The 25,049-nt window shown below is 41.6% G+C and overlaps 1 protein-coding gene across 2 annotated transcripts in view; it reads right to left on the bottom strand.

Moving 5' to 3' along the window:
* Positions 1 to 25,049, bottom strand: part of AGBL4 (AGBL carboxypeptidase 4) — a 1,562,854-nt gene that overhangs the window by 304,023 nt on the left and 1,233,782 nt on the right. For both annotated transcript variants that reach the window (XM_069737949.1, XM_069737950.1), the window contains exon 7: positions 2,992 to 3,081. In XM_069737949.1, coding sequence (XP_069594050.1) covers positions 2,992 to 3,081 — 90 coding nt within the window. The remainder of the gene's footprint in view (positions 1 to 2,991; positions 3,082 to 25,049) is intronic.

The following is a 25,049-nucleotide window of genomic DNA, read 5'->3' as shown; positions in this document are numbered from 1 at the left end:
AATGTTCTGGGATAAGGTGTTATCGGACCATGCTCGTGTGCAAACCGTGTGTCTTCGGTGTGCTCGAATATGTTCTAGTCCCCACGGCTGCATGACTCGTGACCGTTTGACAGCTGCAACACATGCAGGGATTGTCTAACAACCACAACGCATGCAGCCACGGGGACTGAAACATATTTTTCGAGCACCCTGAAGACACTTGGTTAGCACACGAGCATGATAACGCCTTATCCGATCACGTTTGCTCATCACTATTGGCCATCATTACCTCTACTCTCATGCTGAGCTCTGTTGCATTTATATTGAGGGTCTCCTGACCAACCCAGATCTGCTCCACACTATAGACTCTGCTACATTTTCATTGTGCAGCACGGTGGCGCAGTGGTTAGCACAGCAGCCTTGCAGCGCTGGGGTCCTGGGTTCTAATCCCACCCAGGACAACATCTGCAAAGAGTTTGTATGTTCTCTCCGTGTTTGCGTGGGTTTCCTCCCACATTCCAAAGACATACTGATAGGGATTCTAGATTGTGAGCCCCATCAGGGACAGTGATGATAATGTGTGCAAACTGTAAAGCGCTGCGGAATATGTTAGCGGTATATAAAAATAAAGATTATTATTATTTATTATTATTATTGTGCGTCTCCTAACCAATCCAGATGCTTGGCTAGTCTGCATTTTAATTGGGAGTTTCCTGACCAACCCAACTCTGCTCTTCAGGCTGGGTTCTGCTACCTCGCTGGGCTCTGCTGCATTTCTCTACTCTGATGAGCTTTTCTCCATTGGATTTCCAGTTGCGCTAAACTCTCCTGTGATGGTCCCCCGAGGAAGCCAACTACGCGAAACACGCATCGGGGCCTTATATTCAGCCTGCCGAGGTCTCTCCTTCCCATATGGGTAAGCACTTGCTGTGTTTGGGCTTATGAGTGAGGGCATTTCAGTAATATTGGGAACAGCAATTGCGTGTATGGGCTCCCTATATAACTAATGATGGATAGAGGGATGCCTGCTCTACAAATTTAAACCTACTCTTAGCACCAGCATATATGGAGGAACCTTTTCTGGCTGTTTTTTGGTTTTTATGTGTGTTCTTTCCCCTATCCTCTCGTCATGTCTTTTGTACTTTGGCATTTAGCCGATTTGTACTGTTTATGAGCTTTGTTTAATAAACATTCATTTTTGATACTACAAGTTAATGACTTAGGCTCTATTTCCACATTTATACCCATGAGAGTACACTCCTGATTCTCTGTAGGTTTAATATCCTACAGTAATAGTCTATTCTGGTGAACCATTATCTCATCACTGCCTCATCAGTCCTCCTGGGCTGTGTCTGGCTTCCTAGCGGACTGCTCAACTCCTCCAACTGGACCACCATTCTGCACCAGCATCTCCTGTCCATGCTACAGAATAATTGCTCATCTAAACCAAAGAATTTGAAGATCCATTCCTGTTATGATCCGGTGACCTTGGAGCTGCATGAGAACTTTCACTGGAGAAAGTGGCCACTATACTGACCGCAATCCTGAACTTAACACCGCAACTAGAAGTAGCTGTGGAGTGTACCTAACACACCTAGACACCTCGTCACAGCCGGAGGACTAAATACCCCTAAAGATGGAAATAGGAATACTATCTTGCCTCAGGGAAAATCCCGAAAGGAAAGACAGCCCCCCACAAATATTGGCGGTGAGTCAGAGAGGAAAAAACATACACAGGCAGAAAAACAGGATTTAGCACAGGAGGCCACTCTAGCTAGATAGGACAGGATAGGACAGAGTTCTGTACGGTCAGTATTAAAACCCTTCAAAATCATCCACAGCAGAATATGCAAAAAAAACTTCCTACATCTAACTAAAAGATGTAGGAGCGTAAATCAGAGCAGGAATAAAACTGAAACAAGCACACGGCAGTGTGCCACAGACACAAAAAACCAAGCACTTATCTTTGCTGAATTTGGCAGCAAGCAGGAGAAGCCAGAAAGTGATCCAACACTTCACAAGGAACATTGACTACTGGCAAGGGCTAAAGGATCCTGCCCACTTAAATATCCCAGTCAGAATTGTAATCATCCGATACACCTGGCCAGGTCTGTGACTCAGAGACAACTGCATTCCCACCTACAACCACTGGAGGGAACCCAGGAGCAGAATTCACAACACATTCCAACCAGGTGAGACATAGCAATAAATTGCAGTGCATCTACTTCACTACTGTTTCTTCTGCTCTTAGAATTCCAATGAGCAGCTCTGCTTTGTGACTGACAGCATTCTGAGCATGTGCAGTCATAGAGGTGGGGCTGTGAAACACTAATTAGGACCGCCCTCAGGACTTCTAAGCAGGATATGACCAGAGATTACAAATGCAAGTTCTACTAAATATTCTCCAACACATCTACACATAAATCTGCTTTCTGCCTCCTGCTCTGTACCAACGTTCACAATAATTTTCATCTTTCAATACCATTAGTATTTTTTTGCATTTAATTTAATTGAATAGGATATGATTTTTATGCCGATTAATTTCTTAATATACTTTCATAGTGATTGGAGCTCTGTTTTGTAAAGCTTGAAATTCCTGCATTGACCAATTCAAAAAATAAAAATCAACCTAAAATTCTGGCTTCCTGCAGCCGCCAAAAGAGGGAGCTCAAGAGTCTACTGCATACTGTTCATACAGTAAGCTCATAGTCGCCCTCTGGTGGCAAAAAATGGAATATCTGGCTATCTGACATATTAGAAAAAGGGAGCCCCAACTGAGAAAAAAATATATTAAGAAATTTATTGAAACAAATATTTTAAATTGAAAACAGCATTGTATTAGAAAGAGGAAATTTTGAAAAAAACTTTTCGGTCTTGGGTGTGACTCTTTTGGAGGAGATCAGACCCTTTCAGCGACTTCTCCTATCTTGAAGTTATTCCGGTCTGTAATAAAAAAAAAAACCTCTCCTGTCTTTATTACCAGAAGTCAGTATGAAACTGACAGTCACTCACCCTGACATACAAAGGAAGATGGCGTTTCCCCCGGGTGTACTCGAGCAGTGATAAACACGACCCTCTGCTCAGCTTCAGACACCAGGTTCACTAGAAGAAAGAGACAGACCTCATCAATTCAGAGCTGCAGATTGGAGCATTAATATTAATATGTCCCCTTTTATTAAAATACGCCATCAATTATGAATTTCTTTGAATCCATTATTAAACAAATCGCCTGCACCCTCTCCTCTGGAGTTAGTGGGAACAGAACATGATAAGTTAACCCTCGCTTAGATTACTCATATTTCGCAAAAAAAAAAAAATTAATATCTCATCACTAAAAGCAAAAATATAATTTACACTGTTCGCTTCTAATACGTCACCTAAAATCTAAACACAAAGGACTTCAAATCTAGATCTTATCTATACTTGTAACTTGTAAGGTGCCTTCTAGAATGAGGAACAATTATTATTCATTGTTGCTTTTTCTCCACTTTGCTCATTTTTAGTGGCTTTAGTATTTACGATTTATTCTGCATCTATTTTGCGCCACATTTTAAGTCGTTTTTCTATATTAAGTCTTTCTTATTTTATTTCTCCTTGGTCACTTTGCACAACCATATAATGCGACTTTAATCAAATGTCGCTTTTTTTTTTTTTTGGACGATTCTAACTCCAGTGGTCCCCCACTTCAAAAGAGTAATGTTTCTTAAGATGTTTTCAATTTTCCACTTATTTGTGACTTTTTAAGGGATTTGCGACTTTGACGCTAAATAGATGAAAAAGCTGGTTATATTTATAAAAAAAAAAAAAAAAGAAAGCTCATTTTTGGTTTTGAGTTTGGAAGGAGGATTAAGGTGGCAGCCATACAGGGAATTAGCAAGCGCCTGGCTGCAATGGTGACTTATCCACGAGGGGGCCAATGTGAGCCGGTGTGCGCTCACTGACCAATGGGGCCATGTATGCCGCAGTATGTAACAAAGCAGTAGGAAGCAGCCCTACATTACACACACATTTACACATCATGCATATGTACATTTTATTATTAAAAAAAAGTTGTGTTCCGGCTCCAGAATAAAATTCAAAATGGTTTATTCAGAAAACGCTAAACTATCATGGCACTAAGCTTGTAACGGCAAGAAGAGAGAGAGAAAGAGACATGTTTCAACTGCAATTACGGTCTTTATCTGAGCTCAGAAAAACACAATTGGGGAAGAAACGCGTTGCTTTTTCTCTCTCTTCTTGCTGTTGCATGATATTTTAGCATTTTCTGAAAAAAACATTTTGAATGTTAATCTGGAGCCGGAACGCAACGTGACATGCAGAAGTAGTGCTGAGTGCTGTGGCTTCAAAAGCATCAAGCAACTAAAGGGGTTCACACAGTCACAGGGGACAGGGAGTGATTAGCAGAGCCCCAGGGTGATTATGGAGATCTTGTTTACTATTCTGGCAGCAGCCGAAGGGATGAGTGGTGTGTGATCTGCCTCACAAAAGTTCAGGCAAGTGAACCATAGGGATACAGAATTCCATTAAAGAGTGAAGCTGGGCTAACTCCTGTAGAGCTAGTAGATGACGTCTATCAGGAGCAGGAAGATAAGGAATGGAAGGAATTGGGTCACAGGGATCATCTCCCTCAGCAAACCCCCCTCCTCCATTACACCGTGCTGGCAGGAATGCTGTATACTACTGTGCCCTTGTAAAGAGTCTTGACCTGTGCTGAACTGTTCTTCAAAAGAAACTGTTAGTCAATGTGCCTTGAAGAAGCAGCTGTGCTTAAGAGACTTGAATTGCACTGGACGTGCTGTGACATTAAACTACACTGCTCATCTGTTCATGAGGACTCTATCAATTGTGTCTGTGTGAGCAACTGGATCCATCTTGTGCCTGAGGAAGCTGCAGCGCATGGTCGCCCTGAGTAACGGTTCCCCCAGAGTTCCAAAGAATTCATGAGACCTGTCCTGCCCCTATCTGAACCTAGCGGAGTGCATGTAACAGCAACTTTTTTCTAATGCATGTGTTGGATCAGAACAGAGTTCTGGAGGATCCAAGTTGGTGAGCTGACATTCCCCAAACTCCGTTATATGGACATTTTGCATACAGATATGCACACAAGCATAAATAACATATGGACTTTCACCTGTATAGACACATGGACATTTTTGTGATGCATTCAGTCAGAAGATCCCATGTTCATAGCCATAACAGCCATGCCTTTTTTTTAGTTTTACATAAACCACTATATGAGTTCTTTGGGGGGCTTTTAGGAATAATTTTGCCATACGCATATATCAGCCTTTATGTTTTGTCTTGGATTAAATTTAAAAAAAGAAAACCTTTCACCATAAATAATTTGTATGAAGTGTCCTGATTACATAAATCCACTATTAGATGTAAGAACACACTATTACCTTTACCCCATCATTTTATTAGTGCGGGTCACACTATACCCCAATTAAAATTCAAAGTAATTGAGCAAATCCCGCTACCCAGACGGGGTGGTAACCATATCCAGACCCTCAAAAGAAGGGAAGCATTCTGGATACATGAGTTGGAGACCCTATCCCCCAGTTATGTGGATCCATTGCATGTAATATACAGGCTAATTAATAAGGGACTGTTCTTTGTTCATATATGAGGACGTAATAATTAATTGATATGACAGATACTTATTCAGTGTATATATGTGTATATATATTGACACACTATTTTGTTTTACAGAGTCACCTATATTGAATTGAACGTTACGCTTTTGTTCACCTCCTTCCTCCTGAATCCCCATCCCCATCCCATGTCTTATTTTTTACCCACTGCTTAGCTTTTTCCTTGTTTTTCTTTTCTTTTTGCATTGATCCTCATATCCTTTACAAGTGTCACAAGTATGATATTGTAATGTCCACATTTGATCAAATACCACTCCAAACAATCTCATCATGACTACACCGATATACAGCGGTGGAACGCTCCGCCATACCACTTCCAATCTTCCCTGGAACGCATTCAGTAGGACAAACCAGGCGCGATGTCACCTCCGGTGATGTCACTTCCGGTGATGTCACTCCCGGTGATGCACTACCGGTATACGGTCGGGATTTTGTTCCCGCCCCCAGCCCATAAATAACACACCGGTATGAAGCCCTGCCACCCTGGAACAAGCGGCGGACACCGCGTTCCCACTAGGCAGGCGACACCGCTATCCACCACCGGTAAGAGACACTCATGAGGCTTTTTTCATGTATGGAGCGGTCACCTCCTTTTTGTGACATGCACTATTTTTTACATACAGATAGAGGCAAACACACTCTTGGTCCAATACAAGGATCAGAGCAGTGCATAGGATAATACAGGGTATGTATGCACACCTTCCTTACATGGATTGATTGATTCCATAGGTCTTACCACCTTTATGAAGACAATATGAAGTCAATTCGCCTGCAACAGACTAATATGGGTAGGATTTATTCCTAGATCACGTCACTTATATAGGTATATGGCATTTACTCAACCCATGGTCTGTACTTTTGTCTCATGATAGAACCGAATCCCCACATATTTTAGAGGATTTAGACGGGACCGACACGTTATTCTCTCGTGACCAACATTAAGCAATAGGTTGGTCTTCTCACCCCCATATAACCCTGTCCCATACCTCTCATCACATATTAGTGATTTTATGACACTGTTGCTTTCTAGGATCCATCCTAGGACCTTCTACCATTTTGGCGTGAGCCACATATATATTTTTCCTGTACAGCATTGAGGTATGATTTTTTCAATTCCTTTCATATTTATCCTATCCCTTTCCATTTTTCCCGTTTTCCTTTCTCCCATCCCTCACCATTTTGCACAATGTCGGCATATTAGTTTCATGATGTTAGCCGCATGGTTGTTATTTCTATGAATATTGATTGTACATATTTCTGTTACTTAAATTTCTGCAGTGTACTGAGGAAGGTCAGTGATATTGACCGAAACGTTTATATACCAGTGACTGCCAATAAAACCTTTTCATTCGACAAGTTGAGCGCCAAAAATTTATTATATTCGTGATTACAGGGACGTCATATATGTCTGTAATATAAAAGTGCAGTTACTAATTGTTGTCTTTTATATTTCGGCTTTATTTTTAACCTTAATGTACAGGTATGTAGAGATGTATTGGTATATAGACCTGCATCTCTATGTACTTGTACAATATTTCTGCAAACAAAATACCACTAAGATCTCTTCTGCCTTCCATGCTACAGGTCTTGAGCTTTGGACTGATGGTTCCCCAATCTCAGGAGAAGATTACAGGAGAAGAGAGATTAGATTGAACTGAAATTACATTAAGACCCTGAATTGTTGAAACCAGCTTTTTGTATGGGTCAACTGGGCTCTTGTGAAACTAGTGGAGATCCAATTCTTGGGATCTATCTTGATATTGAGGCTCTGAAATTCCCTGTTAGAATGGAGAGATTGCAGTGCATGGACCTCCTCTCCATTCATTCTGTATGAGACTGACCGAGTTAGACAAGTACGTTATTATTTTCTCCCCGCAGTCCCATAGACAATGAATAAGAGGTGGCGTGGTTTGGGGATCTTTACCGTTGGGAATAAACTAGACAATCCGTGGTTACACAGGCTCCTGAGATTCATACATATTTCTGTAAAATTCCATTTAGTCTGTCATAGTGTTTCCAGGAGAAGCCAGAAAGGAGTTAACATAATATTTCGGCTAAGTCCTTTTCCTCCAGCCACGGGGACATTTTAGCCTCTGACTTGGAAATGTGCTTGTAATGAAACATTGTGAGAGCGTTTGCGAAACGTTATGAATCATCTTCTATTTGGTAAACAGGAATCAAACACTATTCTTCAAAAGCAAATTTACAGCTTGTACATTTGAGATAGGACATTTGGGTTCAATACAAAAAAAAAATGCAATTTCAGTTCCAAAACTGTGCTCACTTATTACTCTGGAAAACATCCAAGGAGTAATACTTCTAGAAGTCACAAGCAGCGGGAACAAGTCACTGCTAGGTTTTAACTTTCCCGGTTTTGCTCATTTCTTGCATATTTGCTGAAAGAGGAAATTCTTGATACAGAACTGACAGACAGTAAAGAAGCAACAGGAGTATAAGAACAATACAGACACACAGCTCATATTAAGGGAAGATCACCAGAATATGCCCTATTGTTTAAATCAAATTTTTATATTAAATATATTTTTTTTTAAAGGGAACAGCACATTTTTCTATCCAAAAAACTAATGGCATCTAAGCAAAGTCTCTGTTTGCTGTAGAAAAACAATTTGTTTGTGACGACGCAGCATTTAATCTGAAGTATCCAGACGTCTATTCTCAGTAGGCCAGGAGAAATAGGCTACTGTCTGACTGTAGACTATTGAATTTGATGTTTTTGGATTTCTGAATGTCTGCCGTTTGCCTTTTGTATCAGCTCCTACAGGTTATAGTCTGCTATATTTGCAGGGTCATTCAATAATCTATGTTAACTAATATGTTGATTATGCATTGTATGAGTCCATGTAGCTTGTGAACTTGCAAAACAGAGAATGATGAACTATAAAGATTGATTAAATAATCAATGAGAGTTAAACTCATACCTCCTCCCCCCTGACCTGTGGATGATTACCTAAACCACAGATGTTGGTATAAAAAGAGATTTTCTATCCTTCTGCAAAAGGAGGCTCTTTACAAAACCTCATCCAGGAACACTCTACAGGATAAGTGCCAGGACCCTATGACTCCATCAAGGGGAGTAACTTTACAAAACTACAGCTAGTATAATGCAAGATCTCACAATGATCTCAATGGAACCAAGAAGAGATCCCACAAATAAAATGTAAAATCATAATTTTATTGATAGATAAATATAAAAACAATGACTAGATTCAAAATTGCACAAAATACCGTACTAAGGGACGCCACAGAACAAAGTAAATGCAGGATAAAATGTGCAGCAACCACCTGCATATAACACATGCTAGAGGATGACCAAACGTACAAAGGCCATAACAACGTGCTGACACCTATGCCTATGTTACTGAGAAGCTAAGCGGCATATTAACACCCAAGACTCTACAGTTTCAAAACACTATACTTCACCTCCCCACTTCCTATGTACTTGCCACGATGGGCCAATATAAAGGGCACAAAGCCTCAATAGATATGAGGAGATAAAGCTCTAAAAAACTATAGGGAGAAAAATACTTTATCTAAAAAACTAATTAAAGCTGCCAAAAAGGAAACAGAGAAGCACATTGCTAAGGAGAGTAAAACTAATCCCAAACTGTTCTTCAACTATATCAATAGTAAAAGAATAAAAACTGAAAATGTAGGCCCCTTAAAAAATAGTGAGGAAAGAATGGTTGTAGATGACGAGGAAAAAGCTAATATATTAAACACCTTCTTCTCCACGGTATTCACGGTGGAAAATGAAATGCTAGGTGAAATCCCAAGAAACAATGAAAACCCTATATTAAGGGTCACCAATCTAACCCAAGAAGAGGTGCGAAACCGGCTAAATAAGATCAAAATAGATAAATCTCCGGGTCCGGATGGCATACACCCACGAGTACTAAGAGAACTAAGTAATGTAATAGATAAACCATTATTTCTTATTTTTAGGGACTCTATAGCGACAGGGTCTGTTCCGCAGGATTGGCGCATAGCAAATGTGGTGCCAATATTCAAAAAGGGCTCTAAAAGTGAACCTGGAAATTATAGGCCAGTAAGTCTAACCTCTATTGTTGGTAAAATATTTGAAGGGTTTCTGAGGGATGTTATTCTGGATTATCTCAATGAGAATAACTGTTTAACTCCATATCAGCATGGGTTTATGAGAAATCGCTCCTGTCAAACCAATCTAATCAGTTTTTATGAAGAGGTAAGCTATAGGCTGGACCACGGTGAGTCATTGGACGTGGTATATCTCGATTTTTCCAAAGCGTTTGATACCGTGCCGCACAAGAGATTGGTACACAAAATGAGAATGCTTGGTCTGGGGGAAATTGTGTGTAAATGGGTTAGTAACTGGCTTAGTGATAGAAAGCAGAGGGTGGTTATAAATGGTATATTCTCTAACTGGGTCGCTGTAACCAGTGGGGTACCGCAGGGGTCAGTATTGGGACCTGTTCTCTTCAACATATTCATTAATGATCTGGTAGAAGGTTTACACAGTAAAATATCGATATTTGCAGATGATACAAAACTATGTAAAGCAGTTAATACAAGAGAAGATAGTATTCTGCTACAGATGGATCTGGATAAGTTGGAAACTTGGGCTGAAAGGTGGCAGATGAGGTTTAACAATGATAAATGTAAGGTTATACACATGGGAAGAAGGAATCAATGTCACCATTACACACTGAATGGGAAACCACTGGGTAAATCTGACAGGGAGAAGGACTTGGGGATCCTAGTTAATGATAAACTTACCTGGAGCAGCCAGTGCCAGGCAGCAGCTGCCAAGGCAAACAGGATCATGGGGTGCATTAAAAGAGGTCTGGATACACATGATGAGAGCATTATACTGCCTCTGTACAAATCCCTAGTTAGACCGCACATGGAGTACTGTGTCCAGTTTTGGGCACCAGTGCTCAGGAAGGATATAATGGAACTAGAGAGAGTACAAAGGAGGGCAACAAAATTAATGAAGGGGATGGGAGAACTACAATACCCAGATAGATTAGCGAAATTAGGATTATTTAGTCTAGAAAAAAGACGACTGAGGGGCGATCTAATAACCATGTCTAAGTATATAAGGGGACAATACAAATATCTCGCTGAGGATCTGTTTATACCAAGGAAGGTGACGGGCACAAGGGGGCATTCTTTGCGTCTGGAGGAGAGAAGGTTTTTCCACCAACATAGAAGAGAATTCTTTACTGTTAGGGCAGTGAGAATCTGGAATTGCTTGCCTGAGGAGGTGGTGATGGCGAACTCAGTCAAGGGGTTCAAGAGAGTCCTGGATGTCTTCCTGGAGCAGAACAATATTGTATCATACAATTAGGTTCTGTAGAAGGACGTAGATCTGGGGATTTATTATGATGGAATATAGGCTGAACTGGATGGACAAATGTCTTTTTTCGGCCTTACTAACTATGTTACTATGTAAAGGTAGTAAATAATGGGTCTATATTACCTGCCACACAGCTTCTCCTGGGCGTCCCTTCACCCCGACGCGCGTTTCGCCGCCAGCTAGGAACACTCTAAAGGAGATATGCCAGGACACCATGGTTCCAACAAGAGGGACACAGATTTGAGATTCTACAGGATGCCAGCTTAAGGGAACATGGCCCTGGCTTGAAGAATATAGATATTCTCCATTGAACCTTCAAAAACGTTAGGAGAATCCAGGTTAGGACAATCAGGTCACCTGGCCATGTACCTCAATAGACAGTCAGCTTCCTAAGCTTATTATTACCTCCTCTCTGTGGGTGCCTGTCAAAAATATGGTGCTACTGGTCCCGGAAGGCCCAATTTTGCAGCTGCTCTAATCTAGGCAGGCCAGCGGAAGGGTGAGACTCTGTAATCTGTGTCATTTTGTGTATTTGTTGGCACTGTTCTATAAGTTATTGTCTGTTGGTGGTTCAATAAAGTTTTACCACACTTTATTACCCTCTTATCCTGCATTATCTGATTAGTATTCTGCCCACGGGGAGGGAGAGTGGACGTTCAGAAGGATGAGCCCTGGTCCATCCGGTCTTCCTTAAGACAGCCGGGCCAACGGATGCAGCACCCCATCCTTTGACCATCGTATTTTCACACTGTTTTTCAGAAATAACTTGCAATTGTAAGCTCTCATGGTCAGTTGGTTCTTTTGTCTCTCTCCTGTAGAGTGTATGTTCATATAGTCAACACGGTAGTCTACCTCTCTCTCTCCTGCAGAGTGTAATCTCTTATGGTCAGCAGGGTTCTCTCTCTCTCCTGTAGAGTGTAATCTCTTATGGCCAGTGGGGTCCTCTCTCTCTCTCCTGTAGAGTGTAATCTCTTATGGCCAGTGGGGTCCTCTCTCTTTCCTGTAGAGTGTAATCTCTTATGGCCAGCAGGGTTCTCTCTCCTGTAGAGTGTAAGCTCTTATGGTCAGCGGGGTCCTCTCTCTCTCCTGTAGAGTGTAAGCTCTTATGGTCAGCGGGGTCCTCTCTCTCATGTAGAGTGTAAGCTCTTATGGTCAGCGGGGTCCTCTCTCTCCTGTAGAGTGTAAGCTCTTATGGTCAGTGGGGTCCTCTCTCTCTCCTGTAGAGTGTAAGCTCTTATGGTCAGTGGGGTCCTCTCTCTCTCCTGTAGAGTGTAATCTCTTATGGTCAGTGGGGTCCTCTCTCTCTCTCCTGTAGAGTGTAATCTCTTATGGCCAGTGGGGTCCTCTCTCTCTCCTGTAGAGTGTAATCTCTTATGGCCAGCAGGGTTCTCTCTCCTGTAGAGTGTAAGCTCTTATGGTCAGCTGGGTCCTCTCTCTCTCCTGTAGAGTGTAAGCTCTTATGGTCAGCGGGGTCCTCTCTCTCATGTAGCGTGTAAGCTCTTATGGTCAGCGGAGTCCTCTCTCTCATGTAGAGTGTAAGCTCTTATGGTCAGTGGGGTCCTCTCTCTCTCCTGTAGAGTGTAATCTCTTATGGCCAGCAGGGTTCTCTCTCCTGTAGAGTGTAAACTCTTATGGTCAGCAGGGTCCTCTCTCCTGTAGAGTGTAAGCTCTTATGGTCAGTGGGGTCCTCTCTCTCATGTAGAGTGTAAGCTCTTATGGTCAGTGGGGTCCTTTCTCTTCTGTAGAGTGTAAACTGTTATGATCAGAAGGGTCCTCTCTCACTTGTAGAGTGTCAGCCCTTATGGTCATCAGCATCCTTTCTCTCCTGTAGAGCAGGGGTGTCAAACTGCATTCCTCGAGGGCTGCAAACAGGTCATGTTTTCAGGATTTCCATGTACTGCACAGGTGATAATTTAATCACCTACACAAATAATGAGTTGGTGATTAAATTATCACCTGTGCAGTACAAGGAAATCCTGAAAACATGACCTGTTTGCAGCCCTCGAGGAATGCAGTTTGACACCCCTGCTGTAGAGTGTATGCTGCTATGGGCAATGGTATATTTTCTCTCTCTTTCATCTCCCCCACGTGTATTTTCCAAGCAATTACAAGCTTTCCAGTATTGAGATTCACATAAATGGTATGGAATTTTGGGGAAAATTTCTGGGAGAAGCCAGCAAATTATAAATTTCAAAAGATCTGCTCATCTTTATTTAAAATGTAAGAAAAAAAGCATAGAGATGTAGTTAATCATGGTTTTAAGTTTCAGCTGCATAAATGTGAAATTAGTAAAGTTTTTCGGGTCCTGAATGCAAACAAGAATGTATCCGTTCACGAACAGCAAGAAAATACCTTGCAAGCATAAAAGTGAATTGAAAAATTGCTTACGTTTTCACTACGTAGTGATTCAGTTGTAGCTACATCAGACTGGACAACTGCACTAAATGTTCTTAATACAACACCTGACAATATGGTATCATACAAAGTACATCAAGTGCTATCCCCATTATATCATAACAGATTACAGGAATTCTTTTTTTATTATTTTTTGGCATGCATTTCACCATGCCACTTCAACAAAATCTACAGCGCAAGATTCCTGGCTCTCTTCTTCTATGCTCTACCACGCATTTATTTAATTAGACAGTACTGATTACTTTTTTTTCCTGTTCATATATTTAATATATTTCTGTTGTCTGAAAATAGCTAATTATTTCTGATGGTAGCGCAGAAGAGATTAATGAATTCATTAGTAAAAGTTGCAGTTGGCCTTGTGTATGCCAGGAAAATAAAGTCGCGTGAAGGAGTAAAATCCCCTGTAATATTCTTTAAAGTGAATTTTTCTGGTATAATGTATGTAAGGTTCTAATGTTCCACCATCTGTGCCATAAATATGGAGTTCTCGGGTTTGTGATACACATTATTATATACTCAAAGGGGATATCCGGGACTTTGTGAAAAACAAAAAATGTGCTTAAGCATTAACAAGCATGGAGTTTTTACCTACCTGCCTGTAGTGCATGGTGTCGTTCATCACCGGAACAGAGCGCTCACAGACTGTACCTGCCAGGGATTCAGAAGCCTCTGCTGACGTCATGTCGACATAGCGGCGGCCTCTTTTCCACCTTGCCCTGTCGACGGGGCTTGGTTTCCGACGTCATTCTGATTGACAGTTGGCTCCCCCAGTTAGGCAGCGTTGATTTGGCTGTCAATCAGTATGACGTCATTGTCCCACCCCGTCAACAGAGCAGAAAAGAAGTCACCGCTCTGTCAACGACATCAGCAGAGGCAGCTGAATCGCCGGCAGGAGCGGTCTGTGACTGCTCTGTTCCGGCAATGAACAGCACCGTGCACAACAGGCTGGTAGGTAGCAACAACCTGCTTGTTAATGCTTAGGCACATTTTTTTGTTTTTCACAAAGTCCCGAATATTCCCCTTGAATGTATCTGCCCTACCGCTATAAAGAGTATATTAGAAAATAGCTTAACTTGCAGTTTCCTAATATAATGTAATTGAACTTTGTGGCTATCTATAGTGTTTCACCAAATCTCAATTTAAGTGTTAAAGGGAACCCGAGAGCTGATATATGCTGCCCGGTAAATATTTACAGCAGCTTCTCACTACGTAATGACTGAAGTCACGCTGGCCATGCCTCTATGACTGAAAGCTAGAGGTTACAGAGAGGAATAAAGTTCAGTTCCTACCAGCAGCTGGACTTTCATTGAGGGAGCTGCATAGATTTTGAAAGCTGTTACCATGCAAGTTAACCCCATATCTGCAGGTTAATAGCATTTTGGGATATTACAGGTTCCCTTTAAGCAATACTAAAGGTGGCCATACACATTACATTAATGTCAGCTAATCTTGCCAATTTCAGTAAGGTGGGCCAACCATCTAATACTGTATATGCGTGGTGTTCTTGACAATTTTCCATCACCTGATGTCGGAAAGAGAACAATAAAGCACTTGAATTTTAACATGCTGATCCTTTTGTTCTCGGAGGATATAAGCCACTGCCAGAGGTGTTTGGCAGTTGCTTACTCCCCTTTTCTCATTGACAATTCTTGCATGCTCAGCAACGACCACCGTGCATGCATATGGAGTATTTGTTTGGTATTTAAACCACATGTTGTAATGCCATTATGTAGCTGCTTTCCTTAAGACAGCTCTGTGTGTTTATACTAGCATGGTGACATCACTGTGTGCATTATCCTAGTATTGTGACATTACTGTGTGCATTATCCCAGTATTGTGACATTACTGTGTACCCCACTAGTGTAGCAACGCTGTGAGCATTATAGTAGTATTGTGACATCACTGTATACATTATCCTAGTATTGTGACATTACTGTGTGCATTATCCCAGTATTGTGACATTACTGTGTACCCACTAGTGTAGCAACGCTGTGAGCATTATAGTAGTATTGTGACATCACTGTATACATTTTCCTAGTATTGTGACATTACTGTGTGCAATATCCTAGTATTCTGACATCACAATGTGCATTACACTAGTATTGTGACAATTCAGTGTGCATTATCCTAATATTGTATTAATAGAAAAAAAATCAGCTGACCAAGGCTTCAGGAGTGTAGAAGCATGGACTTCGTGGGACCACGTTGCAACATGAAAAGAAGTTCCAGCATCATAAAATAGCAAAAATCTTTATTTGAAAAAAATTGATTTAAAAAAAATCTCATGTTACTGCAATAACGCGTTTCGAACGTCACTGCGTTCTTAGTCAAAGCAGTAACTTTGAATATTTTTAAATCAATTTTTTCAAATAAAGAGGTTTGCTATTTTATGTTGCTGGAACTTCATTTCCTTTGCATCGTAGTGTTATTATGACATCACAGCATTTATTATACTAGTATTGTGACATTACTGTGTGCATTCGAGACACGAATTTTCACAAGATATTTTGTGTTTTTAATTTGTTACTCCCAATCTGGATGCGGAGCAACGTTGCTGCATCCATCTGCCTAAAATCTTTGTAATTACTCTGGAACTTTAAATGATGCGAAAATAAAGATGAGCTCCCGGCCTCCCCCACAGGTTTTCAAAGCGTTGAGTAATATGTGAAACGCGTAGAGATCTACCGCTGCTCCGAAAGCAAATGTCAACCTGGGGTAGATTTTAATGACGCTAGAAAGGGTCTTTTTTTTTTATGTGCAAGGTTATTCACATCTCTGGAGGCAGAAGGGTTAATTAAAATGTTTCGCTAAAGTGATAGCCGGGCCCGGTAGACAACATTCCCTCGCCAGCGAACAGAGCGCGGAGTTACTGTCTCTTCGCGATGCTGGAGGAATTTTCCATTTGAAAAGTTCTTTATCCTTTAGAGATCTTCGTTGACTTGTAGGAAAATGCAGCTTTTAATCTCAAATCCCCACTGACATTTACATATAAGCACCAAAAATGCTACTGGGCTTTGGAGATTTAATTTAACGAAACAGAAAAGTATTCCTATTAAAGTGGTGGATTTGTTTTTTTATGTTTTATTTAAAGGGGAAATATAGAACATCTGATCATAGGGGCACAGAGAGTGCGGATGATGAAGAAAGGCGAAAACCGTCTGCGTTTCAGGATTTTATTTTCTATTCCAATCAAGAGAAAAAGCCGGGAGCAACATTTCCTGACACCTGTCAATGAGCATTCGGCAGCTGGAAATAGATTTATGGTTTACATTAGGCAAACAGTGCAGGAGGGAAACATAACTTTATCTATGTGCTTTTCACCCACTGACAGCTCGGGTAAATCTTGGGGAGCTGTCATAACTGTGCTGGGCACAGCGGGGGTCCTGCAGTAACTTATCTACCGTATGCAGCATTTCCCACACCTTGAGATTTAATTGTATATTCACACCGCAGAATATTTGCAAAAGACTGTCCGATACATCTGAATTGGGCTTGCAAAAATCCATGCAAACAACCTCATTAACAGGAATGGGACTTGCACTAGATGGACAAAATAGGTTTCCATTGCCAAAAACCTATGTGTAAGCCTTACATCACCAAGCACAATGCTGTCGGATGGAGTGGTGTAAAGCCACCTGTTCTGCCCATTAATGTGCAGCAAGTTAATTCACAATGTAGTACCAGTTGTCACCATTGAGAAGGCAGTATCCCTCCACTCTCCAAATCCGGACAAAGTGGCAGAAAGTCCACCCAAACTTCCAACCTGGCGATGTTGTACTTGTCAAAGACAGTCAGTCGCATCGAAACGAGTGGCCACTCGGCCTAGTCACCAAGCCCTTTCCCAGCAAAGATGAGAAGGTGCGCAAAGTAGAGGTCAGAGTGTGCAAGCTTGGGGAGAACAAACTGTTCCTCAGGCCAGTTACTGAACTTGTATTGTTATTTTCCCCAAAAGAACCAAATAGTGGCATCCATTGATGCCAAGCAGGGAGTGTTCTGCCCATTAATGTGCAGCAAGTTAATTCACAATGTAGTACCAATTGTCACCATTAGGGGTCATTAGGTACACATTTATCCTGCTCTGTATCCAGGAGCTTATCGCTTTAAGTCTGTGTTCTGACTAGAACCGCCCCCCACCCCCCACCCCTGGTTTCCAGGGCAAAGTAGCCATTTTCCCCCCAATCTTGAGTCTTACACACATGTTCCTGGCTCTTTCTTCCTGCAGATCATTGCTCTTGATAAGCGGATTCCGGTGAGGCACAAATGTACTTACATGTGTGTTATGTTAGAACAGTTATGCAGCCACTGTGTAGCAGAGTGTGTAGTTAGGCATGTTGTGCTTTATTTCATATTGCTGTTTCTCTGTATGCAGATAGATGTTTGCCTGTATAAAGTAATACAATGCTGACAGCCTGAACCTTCCCTAATGTAGCCATGATAACTGTGTATCTGCCTTATCCTGTGTTTAGTGTTAGCTCTCTAATCTCTCTGTTATTCATGTTATTGCATCTTGTAACATGCTGTAATATGCCAAGTATTGATGCACTGTTATTTCCTTTGTAGTTTTTACCTGATCATCCATTATATCGAATATCTCACAATATCATCTACTATTGTTGTTCTTCGTTCACCATCTCAATAAATATAGACTTAAGAATCTCTACAGTCTGTTTACTGAGGCAATGGATGAAGGTTTAGCTGTATGCTAGAATCCACACAGCATCATACGTGGAGGAAGGCAGAACACCACCACTACTAGACAATGGAGGAAACGTGTTCTGTCACACTTCTCTATCTGGCATCTGATGGACGAGTCCGGGTTTGGTGAGCCAGGAAAACGTTACCCTCGGACTACATTGTGCCCGTTGTACAGATGGTGGAGGAGGATAACTCTATGGGTTCGTTATCAGGGGTTGGCCTTGGCTTCTTAGTTCCAGTGGAGGGAACTATTACTCCTTCAGCTCAAGACATTTTGGCCAATTGTAGCTTCAGCTTTGGGTTAACAGTTTGGGGAAGACCGTTTTGTGTTCCCCATGACTGCGCCCAGTGTACAAGGTTCATAGAGACACGGTTGGGGGAGATTTGTGGAAGAACATGACTGGCTGCAAAGATCCTGAACCCCATCCAATACCTTTGGGATGAACAAGAGCAGAGATTGTGAGCCCGGCTTCTCCAACATCAGTGTCTGGCCTCACAAATGCTCTTCTGAATGAATGGGCAAAAATTCCCCTAGACCCCTCCAAAATATAGGACGGAGCCTTGCCAGACGAGTGGGAGCTGTAAAGCTGAACCATCTCAAACTCATTGCCTATACTTTCTATTGAATCCATAGTGTTCTCACTCAGAAGCTGTGTGCTCTTGTCTACTGAATTGTTCACATCTCAGAATGTCTACTGCATAATTGATAGGTGTCTCAAGAAACGGATCCCCCACCTATCGACAGGTGATTCAAATGCCTGCTAATTATGAAAAATCAGGAATAAAAGTTTATTTACTCTTTAAGTCTCAAAATTTGCAAACAGTCGGCAACAATTGCAAAAGTAGGAGCGGGATCACACATGCGAGAAATACGGGCGAGTCTCACATGTTAATACCCGGCACTGCCGCCGGCATTCGGGAGCAGAGCGTGCGGCTGCATAGCATGTGTGATCCAGGCCTAATGACCATTTCCAAATTAAAAGGCATTTAAGGGAAATTTCTAAAAAGTGACAAAGGTTGTGCTTTAGGGATCATCCATGCATTGTGGACAAGTAGCAACATAGCTAGAGGGATGTGACAATACGAATGGGGAGAGGCAAAAGAAATATACATATCTGCACACAAAAGGGGATATTTCTGATTCAACCATGGGTTGGGATTTAAAAGGAAAGTATTTTCATAAAATGTCTTATCCTTTCAATCAAGTTTTTATTTTAGGCACTAAGTTTTTTGGTGATTTTTTTTATGTAAAAGCTATCCTGAAATCTTGCAGTTTTTGCTCAGGCTCCTAATAGGCTGACACTTCCTGTTCCATAAATATCTCTTCTCAGCTGTCATCTCATCGTCATCATCAATGTAGCAGGCAGAATTAAATTACACTGAAAGGTAACCAAAAAAGTAAGCAAGAGCATACGTTGGTATATGCAGTGCATAGGTGCGCATTCAGGAAAATAGGGGTGGAACAAGAGCCATGTAGCTCAAAACGTGTATGGATTGACCTCTGTTACACACAGACACCACCCCTTTTATTGTTTTGTTGTCTGAGATGCCCATTTTTTCATTATTTTTATTTTTAAAGGATTTTCAATAAAGATTTTGTGATTTTTTAATTCTTCCGGATGTGTCAGGAGACACCCAAATAGATAAGGGCAGATCAGGACCAGGTCCCGAAAGTGCAGCTACCGTCTGTGAAAAGCTGTATATACAAAAAGGATAGCAAAAAGAGGTGAAGCCAAGCCCCTATTTGTACAAAGTACAAAAAAATAAACAAAAAAAAATACAGTAGCAGATATATAACATAGGTGTCATAATCCGTTCCGGAGTTTTCTCCTGTCTTCCCTTTTTCCAGGCAGATCATGTCAAGGGTTAACTTTGCTCTGCCTCATTCTGGATTCAGGTTTCCTATTTAGCTCCGATACATCCTGCTGGCGGTGTCAGCTATAGTTCTGCCTTCGGCATGTGTACCTAATTCTGGTAGATCTTGATTTGTCCTGCTGCGATCCCTGACTTGCCCTGTGTCTGTTGACTCCCTCTGTCTGCCATTCCTAGTTTTTCCCTGTTTATTGGCTTGATTCCCTGGTTTTTGACTTGCCTTGTATTTGGACTCGCTTCTGCCGGCTGTCTTTGTATTTTCCGCTTTTGACTGTTGCTGAACCCCCTGGCTTGTTCCTGACCACGTGTACCGCTGCATCCTCTGGTACTTCTGCTTCTGACTGTTTTTTTGACTCGGCTTGTCTGACCACTCTCTCGCCACTTGGTAGCGCCTGTGCTGCTGCTCTGTGGTGCTACTCTGCGTGTGCGGCCTCACATCCTCACAAGCTCCCCCTGGTGGAGGTTGCACTATACTGCACTGCAGCAGCATGACAATAGTAACGAACATTAACAATAAGTGATGGTCAACAGTTCAACTCCTCCATGTCTCTGCATAATGACCTCTGCACAGATCACAGAGCATGCCCACAACGCTATCATAGAAGTCAATAAAAATCTCTAGTCTCTTATTTCTAATGGTCCATGTGGCTGCTTTAAAACTTTTATCTCTATGCTTCTAACAGCAGCTCAAGCAAGAAGGCCGTCCATATAAAATGAAATTGATTAAAAAAAATTACAATTAAAGAAAAAACAGACTAGAAAAAAAAATGAATATTTTACAGTATCTGCATTAAAATAGTAAAAATTCCCTGGAAACACCTTCATCACCAGATGCTACAACGTGTCTGTAAAGTAAAAGCGTCCATTGGGCTCTGGTAGGGGGAGCAGAAAAGAAAAATTCACTTAACCATTTCATCACAATAAAGCTTTTTGGCACAGCAAGCGTTGGATCTGGGACGGCGTCCCGTGTATTATTAAGCTTTTGGTCTCCACCTGCTGCTGGGGCAGTAATGAGACACGGCAGGAATAAGTAAAAGATAGATTAAACAGATTACTTTATTCTGAACTCTATTTCAAGTGACTTTATGGACAGGTAACCTTCACATTGTGCCTGTGCTGGAGAATTAGGACGGATAATGGTTTCTCGGATGTACTACTGCCCTCAGCTGATTAGATGTGACGGAATTAGGTTAATTAACCTTATTTAAGGGTTTAGGCATTGATATGGAGAAATAATGCATACCGTCACACCGCTCATTAGTCTGGATGAGATCAGATATATTCGGGATGGGACGCTGTATGGCAATGCAAATTTTTTGCTAAAATTTCAGCCAAACGTAAATTTGCGCCAGTGTAGGGAAACTGGAACACATATGAGCAAAAAAATTGTGACTTTTAAAAAAAGTTGCAATTGATGAATTGGTCAAATACATCTGAGAACCGTAATCTGCACCCGCAGTGGCAAACATAGAAAACACAGGCGAACACATAACATAGACTTTAAAAAAAAAGATGCAAATTAGCAAAAAAGAATAAAGTGCAAATGAAAAACAGGCTAAAAACATGGAAAAATGCACAAATGCAGTAATGAATTGGAGCCACAGTGTTTAACTAGTGGGTTGGTGTTTCCTCTTTTGGATCGTCACCTCCTTCCAGGCAAAGTCAGAAAGTTTAGTGACTAACCCAATCGCCCACTTTTCTTGCCTTTGTTAAACTTTTCGAATTTTGCTGTGTTGACGTTCATTTTTTTCCCTTCCCAACAATTTTCATATATATTTTGTTTGCTGGCAAATACGTCACCATTGGCACATGGAAGGACCTCGTTGGGTGGTGATTGATCTCTCAAAGGAGAGGGGTTTATTAAGGGGGAGTTATAAAATATAGGGGGCACTCTGAAGGCATTGTTATGTGATGGCGCATCATTCTGTGGGGGGCACTGAGAGGGCATATTTATGTGCGGGGGAACTCTGGTGTCATCATTCTGTGTGAAGTGTATCAATGTTGGGGGCACTGTGAGGGCAAGATAAAGTGTGAGGAGACTCAGTGTGGCGGAAGGTTTTAGACAACATCTTAATGTGTGGGTGGTATACTATAGGCATTATACTGTCTTGGGAGCATCAAGGTGTATAAAGTATGGGGAGACATTTTGAATTAATTGTGCTGTGTGGGTGCATCAGTACGGGGAGGCCACTGTGGGGTCTTAATGTGAGGAGGCAATCGAGAGACATGATACTGTGTGGGAGGCATCATTGGACAGGGGGCAGTCAGGAGGTATCAAACTATGTGGGGGCATCAGTGCATATGGGGGGCATTCTGGAGGAGTCTAGTGTGTGGGGGCACTATAACAATGTTTTGTGGGGGCATCAGTGGGTAGAGCTCTGTGAGGGTATCATACTGTGTATTGGGGGCATCATACTGTGTATGGAAGGGCATTGTGTAGGTGTTATTCTACGTGGGGAAGAATCACACTGAGTGGAGGCCTGATGGAGGTATTTAACTGTTTGGGAACACTAAGACATTTTTCTAGGGGAACCATTTTTGTGTGATAGTACAAAAAGTACCGGTTGAGTTTTGCCATAGCAAAATCTTTTTTTTTTCCTCTTTTTTTTTTATATTTGGCTTCATTTTTTTTTTTACTATCCTATAACATTTCATTATGAATTTAAATTCTTTAAAATGAAGATTTAGGACAAAAGACATAGTAGAAGAAGAGAAGAATGGAAGATATACTGTAACTGTTTGCCCTTGTGCAGATGACATACCGGACCCTGCAGAAGTCAATACCACATATTGCACACGTTTGCCATTTTTACCGTAAAGTTAATGGAATACGACTTTCTTGTCCATCTACAATAATGATAAAACTTCTCCGCTATGGAAGAACAAGGATCCATTGTTAATGACCCGAGTCAAATGGGAAAAAAAAAAAAACTTGATCAAATATCGTATGTGGATAACTCATCAATGGAAATAGATAAAATGTCCAAAACTAGTGCAGAACTAATGATACCGGAGCTCAGATCCTTCTAAGAAACTAATCACATGAGTGTACAGTACTGGGCCCGGGGTAATGGGATCCGGCCTGATGAATGGCGCTGTGTTATTTGCATTTACAATGGCTGAGGATTTACAGGCTGGAGACTTTGATAAATTACCCTGCGGAAATCTCACTGATCTGTGAACACATTTACTGGTCTCTGCTGTTCCCCCCTCAGGACTATACACCTGCTTACTGTACAGCGGGGTATCGGGATGCCGGTAAAGACGGATATTTGTCAGGTTCCCGGCTGTTGCTTAGCAACGGATTCTATGGATAAACAGAGGGATAAACAGAAATCAATATTTTCCCTGTGTTCAGCGAGACATAAAAAATTGGAATATTTGACACAGCGTACTGTTTGTGAAGAAGAACCAAAAACGTTACCCTTCATCTCCCTGCAAATTAACATTCTCTGTGCAAAGAAAAACGCAATTATTTCACCTTAGAGGGGCTTCTCTTTATTTTCACAGATGTTTCGGGGACATGATTTTGTGACACTTACTAATTTTTAAGCATCGTAGGTTCTCCTCTTGTATTTGTTAGTGTCACCATCCTTACAGACTGCGATACTTCCCTTTTCAAAATGGACGCTGATGGAGGATCATGTGACCAGACCTGTTCGTCAGCCCCGTCCAATAGAAAGACAGTATAGAGGGTAAGCTAGGTTTCGGTTGGCGGAAGCAGACAGCCATGCTTTACATTGGAGGAAATTGGCACTGAAGATGTGCTGCAAAATCACGTCCCCAACAGATTTGGGTTTTCCATTACTTTAATTTATGGTATACATTTGTATGACCTGTGGAAATCTAAATGTTGAGATGTTTTGACTTCAGGTTCCCCTATAAATGAAATCAGGCCAAGCTGATATATCTTGAGTAAAGTGAAGTAAGTCGAAAAGAGCCAAAGAACATTAGCCTCTAGCAGTGGGATCTCTACTAGAGTTGCCAAATATCCAAATTTGCTGGGACTGACACACATTTTCTGTAAGAAACCCAGCAACTTTGGGCATTCCCAACCTGAAAAAGATTTCATAATCATCTTCCAAAAGCATTTGGTGGTTCCTGGACTGGTCCTGGGGGTACAACTTAAATCAGAGGTGTCAAACTGCATTCCTCGAGGGCTGCAAACCGGTCATGTTTTCAGGATTTCCTTAGTATTGCACAGGTGATGGAATCATTCTGTGCAGGTGATTAAATTATCACCTGTGCAGTACAAGGAAATCCTGAAAACATGACCTGTTTGCAGCCCTCGAGGACACCTCTGACTTAAACAGAGTCTGTTAACACAGAATGACTGTTCAAACCAAGTACAGACGCTCGGTGCACCCTTAGGTGATCAAGCAGCTCAGTGCATCTTCCCACCTACTTGTTTTCCCTCTACCTCTGTCCTCCCCTTCTCAGTTTTGATTGGCAGCTCAGACTTTATATAGGGAAGAAGTGCAGAGTGTGATAGAAAACAAGTAGATGGGAAGAAGCACTGAACTGATCAGAAACCCCAAGGATGCACCAAGAGCCTGAGCTTGGTATGAACAATCATTCTGTGCTGGCAGACTCCTTTTTAAGACAAATTTGTCAGCAGATTTCACAAAATATGATGCACACAATACTAAAGAGATCTCTTAGATCTGATGACTTTTCAAATTTAGGTCAAAGTGGCTCTCTAATTCTTTCTGAAAGTTTAACTCAATCTCCATTCACTGCCTGATTGACAGTTCCTCAGTGTACCTCCTCCCTGCTCCTGAATCATTGCCTATTTAGCATTATTGACAGTTCCTCAGTGTACCTCCTCCCTGCTCCTGAATCATAGCCCATTTAGCATTATTGACAGTTCCTCAGTGTACCTCCTCCCTGCTCCTGAATCATTGCCCATTTAGCATTATTGACAGTTCCTCAGTGTACCTCCTCCCTGCTCCTGAATCATTGCCTATTTAGCATTATTGACAGTTCCTCAGTGTACCTCCTCCCTGCTCCTGAATCATTGCCCATTTAGCATTATTAACAGTTCCTCAGTGTACCTCCTCCCTGCTCCTGAATCATTG

Source organism: Ranitomeya imitator, chromosome 8 (assembly GCF_032444005.1).
Source record: "Ranitomeya imitator isolate aRanImi1 chromosome 8, aRanImi1.pri, whole genome shotgun sequence".
NCBI lineage: Eukaryota > Metazoa > Chordata > Amphibia > Anura > Dendrobatidae > Ranitomeya > Ranitomeya imitator.
This window is presented reverse-complemented; position numbering and strand designations above follow the sequence as displayed.